The sequence below is a fragment of the Saccoglossus kowalevskii genome, chromosome 1 (assembly GCF_978046115.1).
Source record: "Saccoglossus kowalevskii chromosome 1, keSacKowa6.1, whole genome shotgun sequence".
Lineage (NCBI taxonomy): Eukaryota > Metazoa > Hemichordata > Enteropneusta > Harrimaniidae > Saccoglossus > Saccoglossus kowalevskii.
In genome coordinates this window covers 11,852,184-11,870,895 of record NC_140641.1, presented here as the reverse complement: position 1 = coordinate 11,870,895, position 18,712 = coordinate 11,852,184, and the positions used below count along the sequence as shown (strand labels likewise).

General features: G+C 34.3%; 1 protein-coding gene across 1 annotated transcript in view; it reads left to right on the top strand.

The window, feature by feature from the left end:
- The first annotated feature begins 6,598 nt into the window (after positions 1-6,598).
- The window catches only part of LOC100374775 (protein unc-80 homolog), a 125,908-nt gene continuing 113,794 nt past the window's right edge, over positions 6,599-18,712 (top strand). The window contains exons 1-2 of the mRNA XM_085498737.1: positions 6,599-6,901; positions 7,198-7,246. Of these exons, the coding sequence (XP_085354863.1) occupies positions 6,801-6,901; positions 7,198-7,246 (150 nt within the window). The 5' untranslated portion in view covers positions 6,599-6,800. The remainder of the gene's footprint in view (positions 6,902-7,197; positions 7,247-18,712) is intronic.

Below are 18,712 nucleotides of genomic sequence, written 5' to 3'. Positions count from 1 at the left end.
AAATCACGAGTAGCAGTTTAATCTGGGCGCGACATGCATTGATTACCGCCGATGACTCCTTCGCTACCTCTCACCTCACTCACCAAAGCAATTACATAGTTAAAGCTTAGTAACATCTCAGTTTGTACTCGTTGGTCTGCGGAGCAGTCAATGTCGCCACCTGTAAATATGTATCAAGTGGAAAGATACCCATTTGTTTTTTATTAAAAGAAGAAACCCGGGTGAGGGCGCACTTTAATGTGCCGAGCACTTTTGACAGGCAGGTATATCCCCAAACTAATGGGTTATAAAGGATATATTTTTTGATCCTCAAGTTTTAAGAAAATGTTCTAATTATGGCTATTGATCCCTTTTATAGAACGCATTGAAAAATGTAGGTTTTGACTGTTTCAGTTGTCTTTGGGACGACGGATGTCAGTACACTGAGATTTATACTGTTTTGTGCGTGTGAGTGTTTACGTTTGTTGATAACATTTCCCATCTATAACATTTGCAGAGAGACATACTACTGGTATACACATCAATTTGTTTTTGGATTCCATAAAATAGCGGCAATTTCGTTCAGGCCACTAAAAACAAAACTGAATTTCAATATATCATCTAGCTCTCTTAATGAACCTCAAGAATTTCCTGTTGCACATGAGTATTGATTATCAACAAATACGGTAATATATCTATACAATACTGTTGAGGGCGGCATACAAATAAGAAAACCGACAATCACACAGTGCAGAAATAGCATCAAGAATTGGTTTTACAATGAACGTACCAAGGTAATAATTACCGGGCCATTCCTAAGATAAATTGTACGAGCCCAGTATTTCACAAATTACTTGGGGTAGTGATTTGTCTGTTCAACGTGTGAGCATTCCAAATTTCGCAGACAGCGTTTTTTTTTCGCATAATCGCGAAAACTGAAGGTCTGGTTTTTAAAATTGCCAGAACACAAAACACGTTTCTTTTTTCGATCAAGAATTCGTTGTGTGCTCAGTGTATGTGTCTTTGCAATATTGTCCTAGAGTAGAATGAAGATTAATCTCCTGATCTCTGGGCTAGTGCATCCTGTACCAACCATGCCATAGTGTGCACCAACTGAGTAGAGACTGTATGTGAGGTAAGAAGGGAATGTTTTATGAAAATAGAGCGAGGGTAAAAATCATCGGAGGGGTAATGTGTCACTTTTACTTTGCAAAAACTCGTAGTATGCCCACTCTTTACATATCATGTCCAGAACAACCGGTCACTCATATGGCGAGGAGAAGTATCGTGGCTGACGCATAACATGTGTACGACTATTGCTTCTTGTACCTTTCGCGGTACTCTTACATTAATATTAATAATAATGTTTATTCATAGGCAATGATATCAGTGGTGGATCTAGGGGGTTCTTGGGGTCCGGGACCCCCCCCCCTCCCCGTTGAAAAAATTAGTCAATTTGTTTTTGTATAATATAAAAAAATCATTAACTTAGTCTGGCGATTTTTAAGTTTGGAAGCCCCCACCCGCACCCCCGATAAAAAAAATCCTGTATCCGCCCCTGGATATTGTCGAATAACGCCAGTGTACGTTTCAGATTATGTATCCTTTGAATTATAGTCTTAATTTGCGGAATACAACAGCCGCATCGATTTAGTAAATGTCACTTGGGGAAATTACGCATTTTGAACACGATTCAAACCTCAGATTTCACTGTACTGGGATTTCAAGTGCGTCTCACATCCACACCATTCGTCCGACACAGACAGCAATGACATGATTTAAACCTCAGATTTCACTGTATGTGATGGGCATGTCAAGTGCGTTCTACATTCGCGGTATTGGTCCAACACTGACAGCAATCACACGATTCAAACCTCAGATTTCACTATATCGGGATTCCATGTGCGTTCCACATTACCAGCATTCGTCCGACACTGACAGCAATGGCATGATTAAAACCCAGATTTCTCGTGGATTTCACTATATCAGGATTCCAAGTGCGTCTCACATTCACATCATTCGTCCGAAACTGGCAGCAAAGACATGATTTAAACCTCAGATTTCACTGTATCGGAATTCCGCGTGCGTTCCACATTACCAGCATTCGTCCGACGCTGCCAGCAATGGCATGATTTAAACCTCGGATTTCTCGTGGATTTCACTGTATCAGGATTCCAAGTGCGTCTCACATTCACATCATTCGTCCGAAACTGGCAGCAAAGACATGATTTAAACCTCAGATTTCACTGTATCGGAATTCCGCGTGCGTTCCACATTACCAGCATTCGTCCAACACTGACAGCAATGGCATGATTTAAACCTCGGATTTCACTGTATCAGGATTCCACGTGTGTCTCACATTCACAGCATTTATCATATCAGTGATTTACCTCGAATTGTTGTGTTAATATCAGAGTTGATAGTGTTACATTCACTACCGCTACTATACTGCTGACAGTGATATTGTGTTAATTCACAATATCTCATCACAATGTAACTTAATCGATTTAAAATCAGAGCAACAATCTCTGGAAATTTAAGGCATAAATAAATAAATAAATAAAATAATAATATAAATAAATAAATAAAATAATAATATAGATGGGTTTTCTTTCGTTTTTTATTTAAGTCTATGTATTTAATTAGTCAGCTATCATATATTTGATTTTATTATTTATATGCTGGGAGATTCCATGTGCTAAATTATAGTCTGAAGTCTGAAAATACAACTGCGAGATCGATTAAGTAAATGTCACATGGAGGAAGTTACGCAGTTTGAATACGATTTAAAACTAATGTTTCAATGCGTAGAATATATTTCAATATATCACAGTGATTTACATCAATAGGCAGTGTTATATGAAAGGTTGGTGGTCTATCCATGCACCTCCACTGCTGGTATTTGTGTTAATTTGAGATATCTCATCATAATTTACATCGATTTACGATCAGAACATTCGTGTTCTCTCTCGAGTGCAAAAAAAATTATTATCGTCGCGCACTGTGCTCGTCGATTGGCTGGTTTGATTCAACTACCGTGAAAATTGATAAATATTTATAAACATAAAGGTAATGATTTTATCCACCAAGAGTATTTTAAGAAGACAAATGTCAGAGGTCAATGGACAAATGGACATCAGGACATATACAATGAATGTACATTCATATTATATTACAACAGACATGCACTATATTATCGTTTCCAATTAAGTTATATGTTATAAAAAGTGTATAAATATTGACAATAAATTTTCGTAAGTAGTCACTATATATAGATCGATTCCACAAAGTGTAAACCCATTGACGTCTGATTACCTAATGCGCGATTGCATCAGTGATGGTTTCCATGGATACCGACAAAAAATCATCGTTAAAGTTGCACTCTGGGATCAATGCGTTTTATGTGCGATAAGTGACTGTCTGAATTTGCGATAAATGTGCACCAAATGTCAATTTTTCAATGAGTCGAGTCTAGGGGAACGCACCGTAAAAACGACAAACTACGATAATTGTAATCACTAAAATCTTTCATTTAAATTATTTCTTGCGAGTTTGGTTAATTTTCGATATATCAGGCTTTAAAGGAGAATTAGCAAAGTTTTTGTCACTCCTTTATTTTTTTGAACCACGCAAAACAGAGCCAAAATAAGATTTGTAGAATCTACTGAAAACACATGGTGTTGATTTCTGTTCATTATTGTTTTGAATATGTCCGATGAAGATAAGCGTACTCTTGCCTGGTGTATGTTTAGGAAACATTGTATACAGGTATTACAGCGTTATTGTATTTAGTCGTGACTAAGTAGTAAATATCACAACCAACTGTGTGCCGAATGACTGAAGTAATTATACCATTTAAGCATTGTAATGTTAAGCGTTAGCAAGAACTTCTTAGTCGAAGTACGGGTTTGTATATTGCCGCCCGATTTTACTAATATTTTACATTACTAAATTAAACAGTATTCGCAGTTAATAATTACCGAACAATTTCTGAGCGAGGATGTTATGTTCCTTGAACGATCTCAGATCTGGAACACCGGACTGCCAGTTAATATGACCGCAAGAGGGCGTTATGCTAGTGATTCGTAGCCGGTCGGGGTTCTGTGATTAATTACATGGACCGCTGAGTTTTTAATATAGAATGAAATATAAACCAATATATTATGAATGACACGTCGATAACATTAAAGGTAGTGCAAACCAAACAGCAAATTGTACAATGTTTATTCAACACTTCGTTGTAGAATAAAACATAATTATTATTTAATGTTTTATATTGATGTCGGGGTAGAATATCCGCGGGTAATAGAGAAAAGTATCTTTGGTTGAACAGAGTAAAACATCGGAGGCCTTGAATAGTTGAAAGAAGGAAATGTGACTCTTCTGGTCGTCTATCTTTCCGTCTCGTATAATTCCATGACGGGTAGACTGGCCAAGTCGTGGTAATTTCATGTTTTTTGTTTTGTTTTGTGTGTGTGTTGTTTTTATATTTGTTTTTCTCTCTCTTACTTTTAAATCTTGGTCAGACGCGAAATTCGCGTGAACGTCTGTAGTTTTACAGATTTGTTTTAAATGCATTATTATCATATACGATACAAAACAATAATATTTTCAAGGCTAAGCAAGACTAGTCTATGGGCTACGTACGTGTTCCGCCATTAGTTCCATATTCTTTAAAATCATGCAAGTACCAAGCCGAAATTACATTCGTCATACCAAACGAGTAAACACGTGGTGATATGTCATGTAATGTAGCGTATATTAAAGGATTGAAAATAACATGTAAATAGCTGGAATTGTCTTGAATAGATTTAACAATCGCCATACAACTGGACATCAATACACTTGGCATGTTTACATGATTGTTTTCTTATGTTTATTCTGGGATAGTTGACGGTTAAACACCAGTATTTTTAATAGATGCACAAGTAAACCGTATTTCCCCCACAGAAACAATACACATTCAGTCGGCGAGACTACGTATTCCTTCGCCCAGCCCCTCAGGCTGGCAGGTAAGATTTTATCACGGGTCCGATCATTAGTTCATAGAAACACCACCACTACTAGTACGAGACTCTTTTCTACCTCCAAGCACAGTCCCTCTATGAACTGTGCTCCAAGCTACGACATATGTACCGGTGATTATAGGTTCATGAATAAATATTCTAATCTTACAATAAATTTTGAGTTAGATATATATATTTGTTTTTAATATTTACTCTATGCATATTTGTTTTTTTACAAATCTGCCCCATAGTCACCCATACTATTGCAAAGTGTACAGGACACAATGAAAACACAGCACAGCAATTATGCAGCCTCTTCATCCCCGGTTTCTGCATGCACCGTTACTCTATATACTTTGGTTGTTTGTTGTTTATTTGTTTTCCTTCCTTTTTATATATTTTTTTAAATCAGTGTTTGAGTATACAAGTATATAAATTTACAGAAGAGTGAACGCGAATCTTTGCGCCACCAACGTTTAAGAAAGGACATTAAAAGCTCTGCGGGGAGATTGGAGATCGATTTCCTATTTCTGTACAAATCGGATTTGCATGTAATCCGCGCACATACTCTGCTCAAAAAGCTATAATTGCTACCAGGTCGCAGCTAGGGCACACAAAACGTAGCAAACTAAGCTCTGTAATAGATTGTCTCTGCGCATTTGAAATATTAATTGGTGACTCGACCCTGAGACCCGACTCACTCTCCCCCAGGGGCGATGGTGACAGCCTAAGACAATCAGCCGTGTCACATTTTTCGTTGAAGCTTACCTCGAAAATGGAGGAAATTGAAATAGAGGATGGATCAGTTTTAATTTATATAAATACTCGCTTTATAAATTCTTGTATGTTCTATCAGGGCCGAGACGTTTTTTGTGTTGCTGTATGTTGTTGCTATGCCGACCGATTCCATGGCGACCGTTTCCGTGCTGTCGCTAAGTTCCGCTGAGTTATGGTTTGGATTTTTCAAGGAGATCGCTTCGCTATGCGAGAAACCTAACCGAGCGGAGAAAAACATGAGACTATACTTTCATTACTAGCAAACGCGTGACATTAATGCTGTCATTAAGCCGCGTCGATAATTAAACTGGAAAATTTGCACGCAATAAATCAGAATAAAATTGAAGTTGAAAAATTGCCAGGGAAAATTGTGTCATTTTTATTATGGAAGTTTCCCCTCACTGACAACAAAAATGTAGAAACCGACTGTCAGTTAAAATTTTACGAACCGTTGCTCGCACTTCTAAGTTCCTATTTCACTGGCAGAATGAGCAAAAAAATGAAAAAAGAAAGCCTGCCGGAAATTCCAAATAAGGCTTTTCTGATATCATCATTTCAGCCATACCAATCACAAACACCCTCGGTTTCAGTTTATCCGTGTTGTGATTTACGTAATTCCTCCATGGTGGCATGTATTTATTTTGAATTCCGTGGCTACTGTGGCGATAATAACAGAGCAAAAACGTCCGTGCAATCCGGTCGGGGACTACGCATCGTCACAGAAACTAGACTCCGACTAGGTAGCAGCTCTCTCGGAGTGGAGTTGTATACAGATTGGCTTATTATGTTAATGAGGTGAGAGTATAGCGCGTAGCTAGGAAATCGACGCGGTGACGAGTGATAGTAGGAGCAGCTGGTGCGTGCGATGATTATCAAGAACCGAGCTCGCCGGTTGGAACGGGAAACATCGTATCGTCGGTAGAGCTGGTTAACCACTCCAACCCTTAGGTCGTCGGATTTTTCGCGACTCCAGGATTTTTAAATCACTGCCCATCAGTTGAAAGGGGATGGAATGAGAATTAGTGTAACATAGCCGCGATGCCGCTGAAACGCAAGAAGTCCAGTTCATCGGAATCTGCTAGAGATGCGGCCAAACAGATCCCGCTCCCAATTCAGACTTTCCTATGGCGACAAACAAGGTAACAAGCCCATCTTTCTAAAAATGGTCAAAACTGTGAATCGTTTTTTTTTCACGAGTAACAATCGTAGTACATATCTCGATGCTGTACTAGTTTATTTTTAGTGCATTTGACACAGCGACTGATTATCCGCCGTGATTGTACTGATATATGAGATGTCTAACGTGGCGAAATCACGATGAACTCCACACAGCCATAGTATACGATTCGTGCTAATCTTAGGAAACCCGCAGTACCGAGTCATTTGTTTTTTTCTTCTCTGATTCTGCATTTTTGTTTTCATTATTTTTCCGCAGTCCATTCATACGTCCTCAACTCGGGAAGCTATACGAAGCAAGCTGCGTGGTAAGTGACAAAACACGTGTTGGCAATAAAAACAACTTTGCGCTTGATATCGATGCTTTTCATCAGAGAACATGCTCATTTTTACACCGTGAGCGGCGATGCACCGGGAGATGCACACCCACTAAGGCGTGTGAAATATTCCCCCGCGGACCTAAGACCAGCGATAGCTCCCTTCTGTATCACACCCAGCCCTAAACGACACGTTTGGTAATAACACAAACGGTTTGGCTCTGACAAAAAAGTCAACGAATCAACTAAATGATACTCAGTTTGTAGATATAGTATTTATTGCATATTAACACCACAGTTTTCGGAGTGCAAATAATTACATAGTTGACCTATGCCATATTTAATTATTTTGCACTCCAGATCAAAATGTAAAGCATACATTCTTCTAATAGTGTAAATGACTTCTTTTACTACATCCAGTAATTTGTTTGCATTGTCCTAGCACTGCAGCACTAATTTTAATAAATATTTTGAATGACTGTATGTGAAATATCTGCCAATTAAACAATTTAATTATGTGTGTCAATATTCACAAGCAGGTGTGGTATTATTACTACAGCATTGCCCTGAAGAAATTAAATATAGAATTCATATACAAGCTCAATCCGATGATATCTAGCTGTTGACTTCTTTTTTTAAATCAAAAATAGTCATTTATATTTTGTGAGAGTTGCAGACCGTGTTATATTAACGAGGATACAGGGTGCTTGCTTTAAAAGATGCATACATATTAATGCTACTCAAAAAGACAGCTTTTGGGTTGTTTTTATTCTTGAAAACCTGTTGTTGATTATTTAAATTTGTTATGTAATGAGACATATAATTAAGATTTTATTATATCAAAGTTTTATAATTTAAGTGTCACATATTGCATACATTCATTATTAAAATAACAATAATTAACTTATGAAATTTATGAAATAAATGAAATTCAATTTTGATGGTCTTTGTGAAACTGATTACTGGTAAATGAAGGAAATAAATTGATTTTTTTAATATTTGTTTTCTTGAAACCTGCAATAGGAAAAACAAGAACTCCATCTATGTCATAACACTATATATATGCACATAATAATCTGTATATAAATCTGAGCGTTTTGACTCTTTCTTCATGTTTTAATAGAAAAATCTGTAAAATGGATAATTCATGGAATGGCTGCCTGTAATTGGCCGATTCATCACAATTGACGAGGCCTTGAGTTGCTAGGGTTAATTCGTTATCCTGGTTTCTGAAAACATATTGAGTGATTGATACATTGAATTTATTCCAATTATTTGAACCAAGTATATGATTTAGCTGGAGCAAGGCCGCTTCTTGATGAGGCTTGTACTGCAAAATGGTTTTGACATTCTCAAACTGTGAGAAATAAGGGAGGGAAGATTAAATGGTTATCAAGCTAAAAACATGCAAATAAATGCCAACCTCAACAATATATCAATTTTACAATTAAATTAAAACAAAGCTTAATATGAGTATATACTATATTTATTAAAGGGAAAACACGCATTACTGTTAGTTAAATATGCACAGCTTGGACAGCCCTGGGGCGTGTGTTTTCTGTTTACTCTAGCCCATAGGTCATTTAGTTAATGTTGTCTGATTTGCCATATCCTAAACAGTGCAGACATTTAGAGCATTTAATTAAAGTGCTAGTAAATAGGTTTTTGTAGAATAAGTATCATGCGTAAATGTCTGCCTGGTTTATTTGGCATGCTTTATTTGTAATGATGATGATGATGATGATGATGATGATGATGATGATGATGATGATGAGGAAGTCAGTATTTTTTGTTGGTGTGAGAATGAGCAGAAAGTCTCCTCAAGATCCCCACTCCTGTAAATTATCATTTCCTGGCTGCATCTAAACGGAATACTCTAAATACTGATGCAAATCAGTGGTTTCAAGTGGGCACTTGCTTTAAATAATAATAATAGTAAATCATTGAACAAAGCAATGACAACAACATCTATTTTGCCGCTATCCCTTTACTCCAAGCAAGATTGAACGAATCTCTACAACAAATTTCTTTAAACATAATAACATATTCAAAACATATCCTGCTGAGGTTTAACACCCAAGGGGTAAGTAAGAGAGAGTTTCTGTGTACATTTGTATATGCAAGAAGGATATGTAGGTACACACTTCTCATTTTGCATTACCTGCAAATGATCATTCATCTTGCTCTTCATTCGGGGTTGCCTGGCAACAAAGAATTTGATCTTCTTGCTTGCTCTCTCTCTCTCGCCAAGTTTTTAAAACCAGGTCTCCTTTTCATTATATATGGAAAGTGTTTGAGGAATGTTGAAATGAAAAACAATCTGTGTCATATCAAACCTATTAGTATTTCGGCTCCATCTATTTTCATTTCAAGGATTCATGATGAATTTAAATTTAATCTAAATTTAAATTAATTCTAATTATATTAATAGCTAAATGTACATGTACATTTACATGTATTTTTAATATCGGTAATCATGATTTATCAGTAACAATCATGACAAGAAAGCATACTTAACTGTTTATTAATTACAAGAAAGCATACTTAACTGTTTATTAATTACAAGAAAGCATACTTAACTGTTTATTAATTACAAGAAAGCATACTTAACTGTTCATAATTACTTCTTAAACCAACCTGAATATAAAAGAAAAAAAAAGATGTTGTTGTGTTTTATTGTAATGAAAATAAAATGTTTATTTTACTCACTGCATGATGTTGAAATCTAGATTCTAGTGATGTAATGTAAATTCTTGTCAATTAAATAATAATATATTAAATTAAATAATTGATTAAAACAGCATCAGGGTTTTCTTAATTGATCAGGTATTTAATAGACAGTGTTCATAATTTAATGATATTTTGGTATGATATAATCAGCATAAGTGTACACGTCCTGGCAGTATAGTTATGTTTTAAATGGAGAATATATAAAATATTATTACATCTCTTTTAACTGATTTTGCATTTTGTGCTATCTCATGCAGTATAAAAAAAATACCAAATAAGGCTTAAAAGAAATGTATCCGATCATTTTTTTTAAAACTCAACATGCACAGGTGGCATTTTAGCTTTATTTTTATTTTGAAATTGTCATAAAATTTATGATTTTTTCATGAAAACTGAATTTTTCTTTCATTTTTCTGCAATTCTGAAAAAAAGCTGCAACATGGCTGTTTTCAACTGAAGTACATGGTGAATAAAACATGAAACGTGAAAATTTGTTTAGTGTCATTTTATGTGTGAACATATTGGTACATTCACTGAGTACTTCTCACACAATGATTCCAGAATAATTGAAAGAATTCAATATTCATATGCATTATTATTTTTCAAATAACATAAATTGTTGTGCACAACATTCAAATTGTGGTTTTAGATCAAAAATATTATTTTTTATATGTTTTACAAATTCTTTCAAATTGGTTTACAGCGGAAGCTCTGATTCTAATTAACTGTGAAAGATGCAACAGTCTTTGACATGTGTTCATTAAACATGCTGTGACTTGCACTGAGTATAAGTGACATTTAGGCTTGGACACTGTGTTATGTATTCCAGATCATTCTAGTATAACTTATTAATAAGCCTTTATAAGTCAGCTAGTAGGCATACTTTGTATTATATCCATCCCCAGCTTTGGCTTAGTTCTTCTCCATGGGGGGAGTTTACAGAACTGAGTGGGGCAAGATAAACTTAATATATTCCGTAATATGCAATTTGCATAGCATTAATCAACTACGTTCATCACAACAGCCCCATGTTTTTGACCCAGAGGCTATGTTTATTTCCTGTTTCTTTGTGGAACAGTCTGTTTTTCCCACTTTCCAATTTAATTGTCTCAGTTGTAGCCGGAGGAGACACGTGTGCGACTGAGTCTCTCTAATGAGGGCAGTGCGAGATCTCACAGTTGTTATGGCAACCCCAAAAAGAATTTGTATTTCACTTTCCTGATTATGATGAAAAATCTCCACAATTGTGAATTGAAATTGTTGCCAAGCAACCTACTCCATTTGTTGTTTATGCCCAACAACAATGAAATGATAGTTAAAACTGTGGTTTTTTTTTAACTGTTAACATCACCCCCACCCCCCACCAAGATTATATATACTGTACATACACACTCAATACTCGCTGTTTGAATCAAAAGATACTTTTCATGCCTTATAGAATGATATCCTGCATTGTGTGAGTTTAACCCTTTTGAAAGCAAAATTTTTGTTTCCCTAAAAAGATACTTTTATTGTGGAAAAAAGCAGACTATAAATGAAACTATTTTGGATGATGCTCGAAGTTGACTTTGGTGCTGTAAGTGTTGAAGCGTTTTTTTTGGTAACCTTTATTTTGACTATTATCTCTTTTTTTTCATCCATTTATCTCCTAAGATCTAAAATGGAGATTATAATCCTCTTCAATTAATTCAGTGGAATCTATAGAGTCATTATATATAGTGTTCCATTCACCCCTGGAGCTTGGCTATGCTACTTCAGGGAAAATGTTTGCTTTACATCTCCAGTGATCACATATTTGAGTTTCTGAGTGAAGCGATTTTTGTTACATATACAACTGAATGTCTTCACCTTTGAGTGGTTTGATTCCTACAATAACATTCAACACATCTATCATGTGCTTCTCATTGAGTTGAATTCTGTCCTCTCATAGATCATTTTGATGGTTGAACTTGACATTGTCCTTCATTCATGTTGTCTTTTTACTGAGTGACACTATTGAATGCTATGTCTATTCTGCCTAAATGTTTGTGCATTATTTTGCTAATTTTAACCTTTTAATCCCTTCCTTAATTCAGAATAAAATGGACATCATTTTTCATTGGTAACATGTCTTGTTCAATTATTTTGAACATAGGGCAAAACCCTGAAATTATGTGCAGGTTTTTTGGAGAAAACTGACAAAAGTTGACTTCTAAGGCTTAGAACCAGATTAAAATTTTCTACTACTGAGCATGTTACTCAGCACATCTACCTGAATACATGTACAACCTACAAACCAATTTTTTTTTTTTCATAAACTTTTTATGGAGATTATTAACAAATCTGCACTATAAAACCCAGAAATATTATTATTGAAAAATGTTTTAAAGCAAGCCTATAGGCAAATAATTCAGTTATTTTCAAATGTTGAGAACTATTTTGAGTCCCCTCTTTTCTGCACATCATTCCTATTTATTATGTACTATTGATGAATTTGTTATGAATTATCCCGATGTATGCAAATAACAACACGTTTTATATTGATGGAATTCACCCCAACCCACTAAATATCACTTTTCTAAATGTCAAATCATATATGTCAAGGTCATGGTCATTCAAACACATTATCAGACATGAAACAAGTTTTTATGTCTCTTACTTGGGTTAAAGTTAAATCAGGACTCTGTTGACAGATAGAAACATGCTATCATGGTCTATGTTTTCGATAGTATAATATAACTCTATTTTTTATGAAAGTTGTAGCCAATTAATATTATAATTTTGAGACTAACAAGAAAACACTGACTATTTTTTTGACAGACTTAAAAGTTGCTCGTAATCAGAATGATAATTGTACAAAACGTGATTTATTAAAATGGTAATTTGTACTTCAATTCACTTTCCTGGCAATAAGTATTCTGTATCTAAAATGGATATTATTTAATCCTTTACTCTGACCTAGAGCTTTCATCTCTGTGTTGGTGTCACTATTTTCAGACACTTTTTGCTAAAATCCATTAAAAATTCCTTTTACATGTGACTGGAGGTGAATTATTCCTTAATTCCTCAACTTTTGTTTGACCCTCGCTCAGATCTTCTACTGATAGAGGTCGTTGGCTCTCTCAGTGATGTTTATTTCGATACAGCGAGTAAATCTATCGGTATTCTATGAATTTTTTACCACCCACCCTTTCTAGCAAAAGTCTTTCAAAATTATTTGATACTGTAACTGAAAAAATAAGATCTCGTTATAAAGTACTAATTTTAGTGTTTAACGGAAGTGAAAGCGAGGAAGGTTATAGAAGTCATCCTCGTTTATTAGGTTGGAATGTTACGATGTCTGTAGAGACAAGGTTAGTTTATCTGTAGTCATAAATATTTAACATTACATGGTCTAAATATGGCATTTTCTTGTCACAAACTCACAGCATATTGCAGTGGCATGTTCTGATTTTTTTTTTTTTAACTTTTTTCTCATTATTCGACTCAAAACTATTTTGGCTTCAGCTAATTTTGAGTAAATAAATGCACATGATTACGGTAGTTCTAAAATTTTGTTCTGAAACACTATGATCTTAATTAATTGGCTTTAACCTTTTCACCACCAGTTTCCTCTTTTCATCACAAATTCACAAAATAGCCCTGGTTATAGTCTGTATTTTCCTTCAGAATATTGGGACAAAAATAACTGAAAATTTACTCGAATTCTGTTAGTTGGCTCTAAAATTACAGTTAAAGATTCCTGCTACCTGTTTTTGCTGTTAAATCATCAAGACCTTGTGTACAGCGATTTCAATAAACATGCAAGCTGCTCAGTCAAAATCAATATATTATTATAAACGAGTCTATGAATTTTAATTTTAATTTTGTGGACAAAATTGTGTATTATACTCGCACCTGGTTACAATGATATTGACAGTGTTAATATTTACTTGACTTTTATAGTGACATAGTGTGAATGTGATTTCCAATAATGTCAATAATACAGTCAAGCATATGTAAATATGAATGAGTTTTTGTTGTTGATTGCATTGTATTTGTGTTCACCACTGCCATGCATTTTGCTATGATAGGTAGTATTGCTGTGTGAAAGTCAAATTAAAAAAAAAAAAAAATATTATTAAAGCAAAAAATATAGCTCTATAAAATGAATTGAAAACTGTTTTTGTAAACAAACCATGTCCCAAGCATCATTACTTCTGTCTGTGCATTACTAAATCTCCTTTATTGCTTTGTAAATGTCATTGTCACTGTCATCTTTTGTCACCTTTGACACAATATGGTTTGGTGTGATTACAAAATTTTACTAAAAATACTAGTAGAACTGTTCAAAGCAGTCAACATTTTTAACCCTAAGTCCATTACTTTGCTGTGAGTTTTGAGTTATTTGTTGTGAATCCCAAAGAAGTCTATTGCATGAACAAAGCCCTTGAGAAATTAATTCAACACCAGAATTGCTGGTGCTATTATAGTTTATGTTTACTCATTTGTATTTTTTGAATTCAGCATCTTCATTGAATAATTAATCACATGACATAATGCTTTAATTGACGTCATTTAAAACAGAACTATTCTCAAGCGCAAACATTCAGGAATTTTCACCACCTGGCAACCATCATGGTGAAAACAAAAGCCAAAAACTCTCAGACAAAAAGCACCTGAGAAAAAATGGTGGCATAAAAGCTTTTGGTGACGCATATTCTATTTCTGACAATCTTTGGACTTTTTTAAAAATAAAACAATTGAAAAAAAAAAACAGTGATATTTGGTGTGATGATACAAAAAGAAAAAAAAAATGTAGAATTGATAAAATTATAGATTATGAATACCTTGACTAACATTCTGTCTGTCTGAGTGATGCTATCTAATCTAAGCTAAACACACCCATGACGTGAAAGAATTCTCTCCAGAGTAGCAGAAACTTGGAAATCGGTTAGCACAAGTAATAAATTGTTATTGCAGTGTTTATATCTTTGTATTGTACTTAGTTTAACGATTCCACGAGACCACCTACAGGTGCTATTTCTCATATGCTGAATCACCGTCCCTCAACACTGGTGACAACTCACTCTACTACTCAAATATATTGGATGTTAGGAAACAGACTGCCATGACTTATTGCTAAAAAAACCTAAACCAAAAATATAAATAAAAGAGAAAACTGCAAAAAATATATATATATACCGTATTTGCAGTAGTTTTTATTTTTAGACATTTTATTTTAAGGTTTGGTTGAATTTGAACTGAAAGACAAGCAATTTCAGGCCTGTCGTCTGCTGGACATTCATTGCTAAAATAAGCAGTCTGAATTTACAGATTTATGTTGTCTGCTGAAGCTAGGAAGTCTGAATTTGCAAACTATGTTGTCTGCTGGACTTAGCATAGACATTTCATGCTAGAGCTAAGGAGTCTGAATTTGCAGACTTATTTTGTCTGCTAGACATTTCATACTGGAGCTAAGGGGTCTGATTTTGCAAACTGTGTTGTCTGCTGGACATTTCTTGCTGGAGCTAAGGAGTCTGAATTTGAAGACTTATGTTGTCTGCTAGACATTTCATGCTGGAACTAAGGAGTTTGAATTTGCAGACTTATTTTTTCTGATAGACATTTCCTTATTTCTTCCAAGCTTGTAATCCCATGCTAATACAGTAAAAAAGACAGAATCGGTTTGAAACACAGCCTCACTTACCATACATCTGTCTGTGAAATTAATACCAATCTTGTTTTGTATTTAGAGTTATTATATTGTATGCAGACGTAGTCTGGTTTCTTGTTAAAATGGCTAACCACTAGATCTAAGTACTGTCTATTTATACCTGTAGAATGACACATTATCTCATAGCCATTCACTGTCTATCTCATGTTATTTTGAGACTAAGTAATTTGTCTAGTTTGCTGGGAAAAATTGGCTGCAGAAGCATTGAGTAATATACCTGGCAACATTTTACTGCTGTAATCTTAACCTTTTCATCCCTACCCCCTCTTTTCATCACAAATTCGCAAAATTGTCTGCACTTTCTATCAGAAGATTGGGACAAAAATAGCAAAATTTTTTGAGTAAAAACTGAAAATTTACTCAAATTTTGTCTGTTGGCTCTAAAATTAGGGTTCATTTCGGAAATATTGAAAAATATAAGAAAAAAATTTGGGTGAGAAAGTCTGGTGATGAAAAGGTTAAATACGGAATTTTTGCTATTGTTGTTGTAACATTTTTAAGCTCTTTACAGATGAGATTATTACCATATAAAAATGGAAGTCGTTATCTAGTAAAAAAATCATGAATTTTAATTTCATAATTTTTCAAAAATTCCAAAAAGACTTAGTCAATAGAAGTTGTGTCAATTTTAATCCAAAATTATCAAAATAAATATAGAAAAATACATAAAATTTTACACCAATATTTGGCTGAGAAAAATAATGATGCTGTAATTATGGTGTGGGTAGGGGCGGTAGTGGAGGGTTGAGATTAATGTCAATTTATAAAATCATTTTCGAAGCTTATTTCTCTCTTACTTTATTTCCTCTCCCTCTACCTATATATATATATATATTGTTGCTAAGCAACAGTGATATCACATTCATGCGAAAATTCAGAAATCTGTGTTTGTTTGAGCAGAGGTTAGTAGCGCTCCATTGCCCGATAACCCAGTGAAGTGAAGTTACATGGTGGATAGGCAAACATCAAGCCATTTTGTAGGAACATATCCTTGTGAACTGAATCTTTTGATGTATATGCGCGCTGAAAATGTCCGCTTCCCAGTATATAATATTGCTGAAAAATACAGCTTTTTACTTGGTTTGTGTTTGCCTCAATCAAATCATTTTGTTGTTTTTTATAAAATTCGTGTATAGTCATTGAAAAAAAAAGAAATGTGTACTCTTCATCATTGTGTTTTTATTTCTCTTATTGTTAAACTGATGATGATTATGATTGATAACTGCTGAGCATATTTCATAATCAATCCATCATCTTTTGTAGATTGTTATCCATTCACTTTCTATTTACATTGTTTTTTTCCCCTGACCAACCGTTCATGGCTGTATTTGCATGTCACTGAACTCTCAACTCAAGGAGTTATGGAAAATATTCTATTACATAAATTTTAATAAATTCATGTATCCAATACAAGTGATGAATCTTGAGCTATCTACCATATTTACTATATTAGAAGCACACATGCACAAGCAATTGTCATTTACACATGCACTACTAATAAACCAAATACTGTATTTTACATGACAGATTGTTGAATATAAAGTCATCACCATACAAACTGTTTTTTTTACATGCAGCTGCTCTTGTTATGATATCCCAATTAGCCACAATTCTTTATTTAAAATCGAGTGTTATTAAATGAATAAAGTATAGGAAAATTACCAGTACTTAGCATGGTCTTTTTGTTCAGCCAACTAGTTTCATGCTATTATTCCATTCTTTCATCCTCCTTACCTAAAGTGCTTTACCTAAAGTGCTATTTTAAAACAATTAACAAAGTGCGAAAGCAGTATGGCATAATTATGCTTTTTTTTATTCTCAGCTGATTTATTTCATTAAAAAAATGATGGAATTGTCTGATAATAATAAGAAGCTTATTTCGTATTAATTTATTCTTTGATAAATAGGATTTTAGTTAGCGCATTTCAGATAAATTGGTTAAGATCATTATGTGTATTTGCTAAGATGAAATACAAAACAAATAAAAAAATAATATAAAAACAAAAAAAAATATATGTCACTGTGCCACATCCTTTGACCAGAAATAAATCTTTTTTACCTTGCCCGTACCATCAAAGATGGAAGGGAAAGGTATATTAAGGGAAAAGTTTTGTCCGGCGTTGTCGTTGTTGTTGTTGTTGTTGTTGTCGTTGTCCTCGTCGTCATCGTTAATAATTGTTATTGTGTGCATAATAACTTTACTAATTCTATTCCAAACTTCATCAAACTTGGTCACCTTATTCATCAGTATAAAGTCTTCCCTGAGTTTGAACAACAGATGTCCTGTATGAAAATATCATGCAAAAATTGAGAAAATCTGATAAAATATTTTGACTGTTTCTACTTGACTGATCACTGGTGATACACATAAAAGGTCACTGATCTCAGTGGAAATATGCATTGTTGTATGTGTTCAATGAAGCAAATGATTTATCTTGTAATAATATCCTTGGTAATGTATCTCAGAATCCCATACTGGGTTTCAAAACCAACTCATACACATTTGCAAACCTACCAATAAAATCTTTACAGAAAACAAGATGTCAGAAAATCAATATAAGCACTCCTATGAACTGGGTGCCAAACTTTGAAAATACATAAAAAGCAAAACATTTCATCCACAGTTTTTATAATACTGGTTTAAAAACGCACTTCAAAGATTGCAGTGTTTGAAGCTGTAGATTCTCAGGAGGCAACAGTACTGTTGACTTCACCCTCCACTGGACACCAACTAACTATTTAAGTTGATTTGCATACAAAGCAGAGCTTGCAACATGATAGCTATTCATAAAGGGTGTTTTTTTTTTACTTTTCATATAATACAGTAGTCACACAATGAGGCAGTTCATATTTGTCTCAGTAAATCATTAATTTTTGTCAGACACCTGTACAAAATACTTGGACAAAAGCCAGCTAAGATTTTCTGTTATCTTGCATGTTTTATGAATCTATTCACATCTAAATGCAGCACTTTTTTTTGCAATGAGGCATTTGTTTTTATACTAAAATATCTGAATTACTTTGAATAAAGC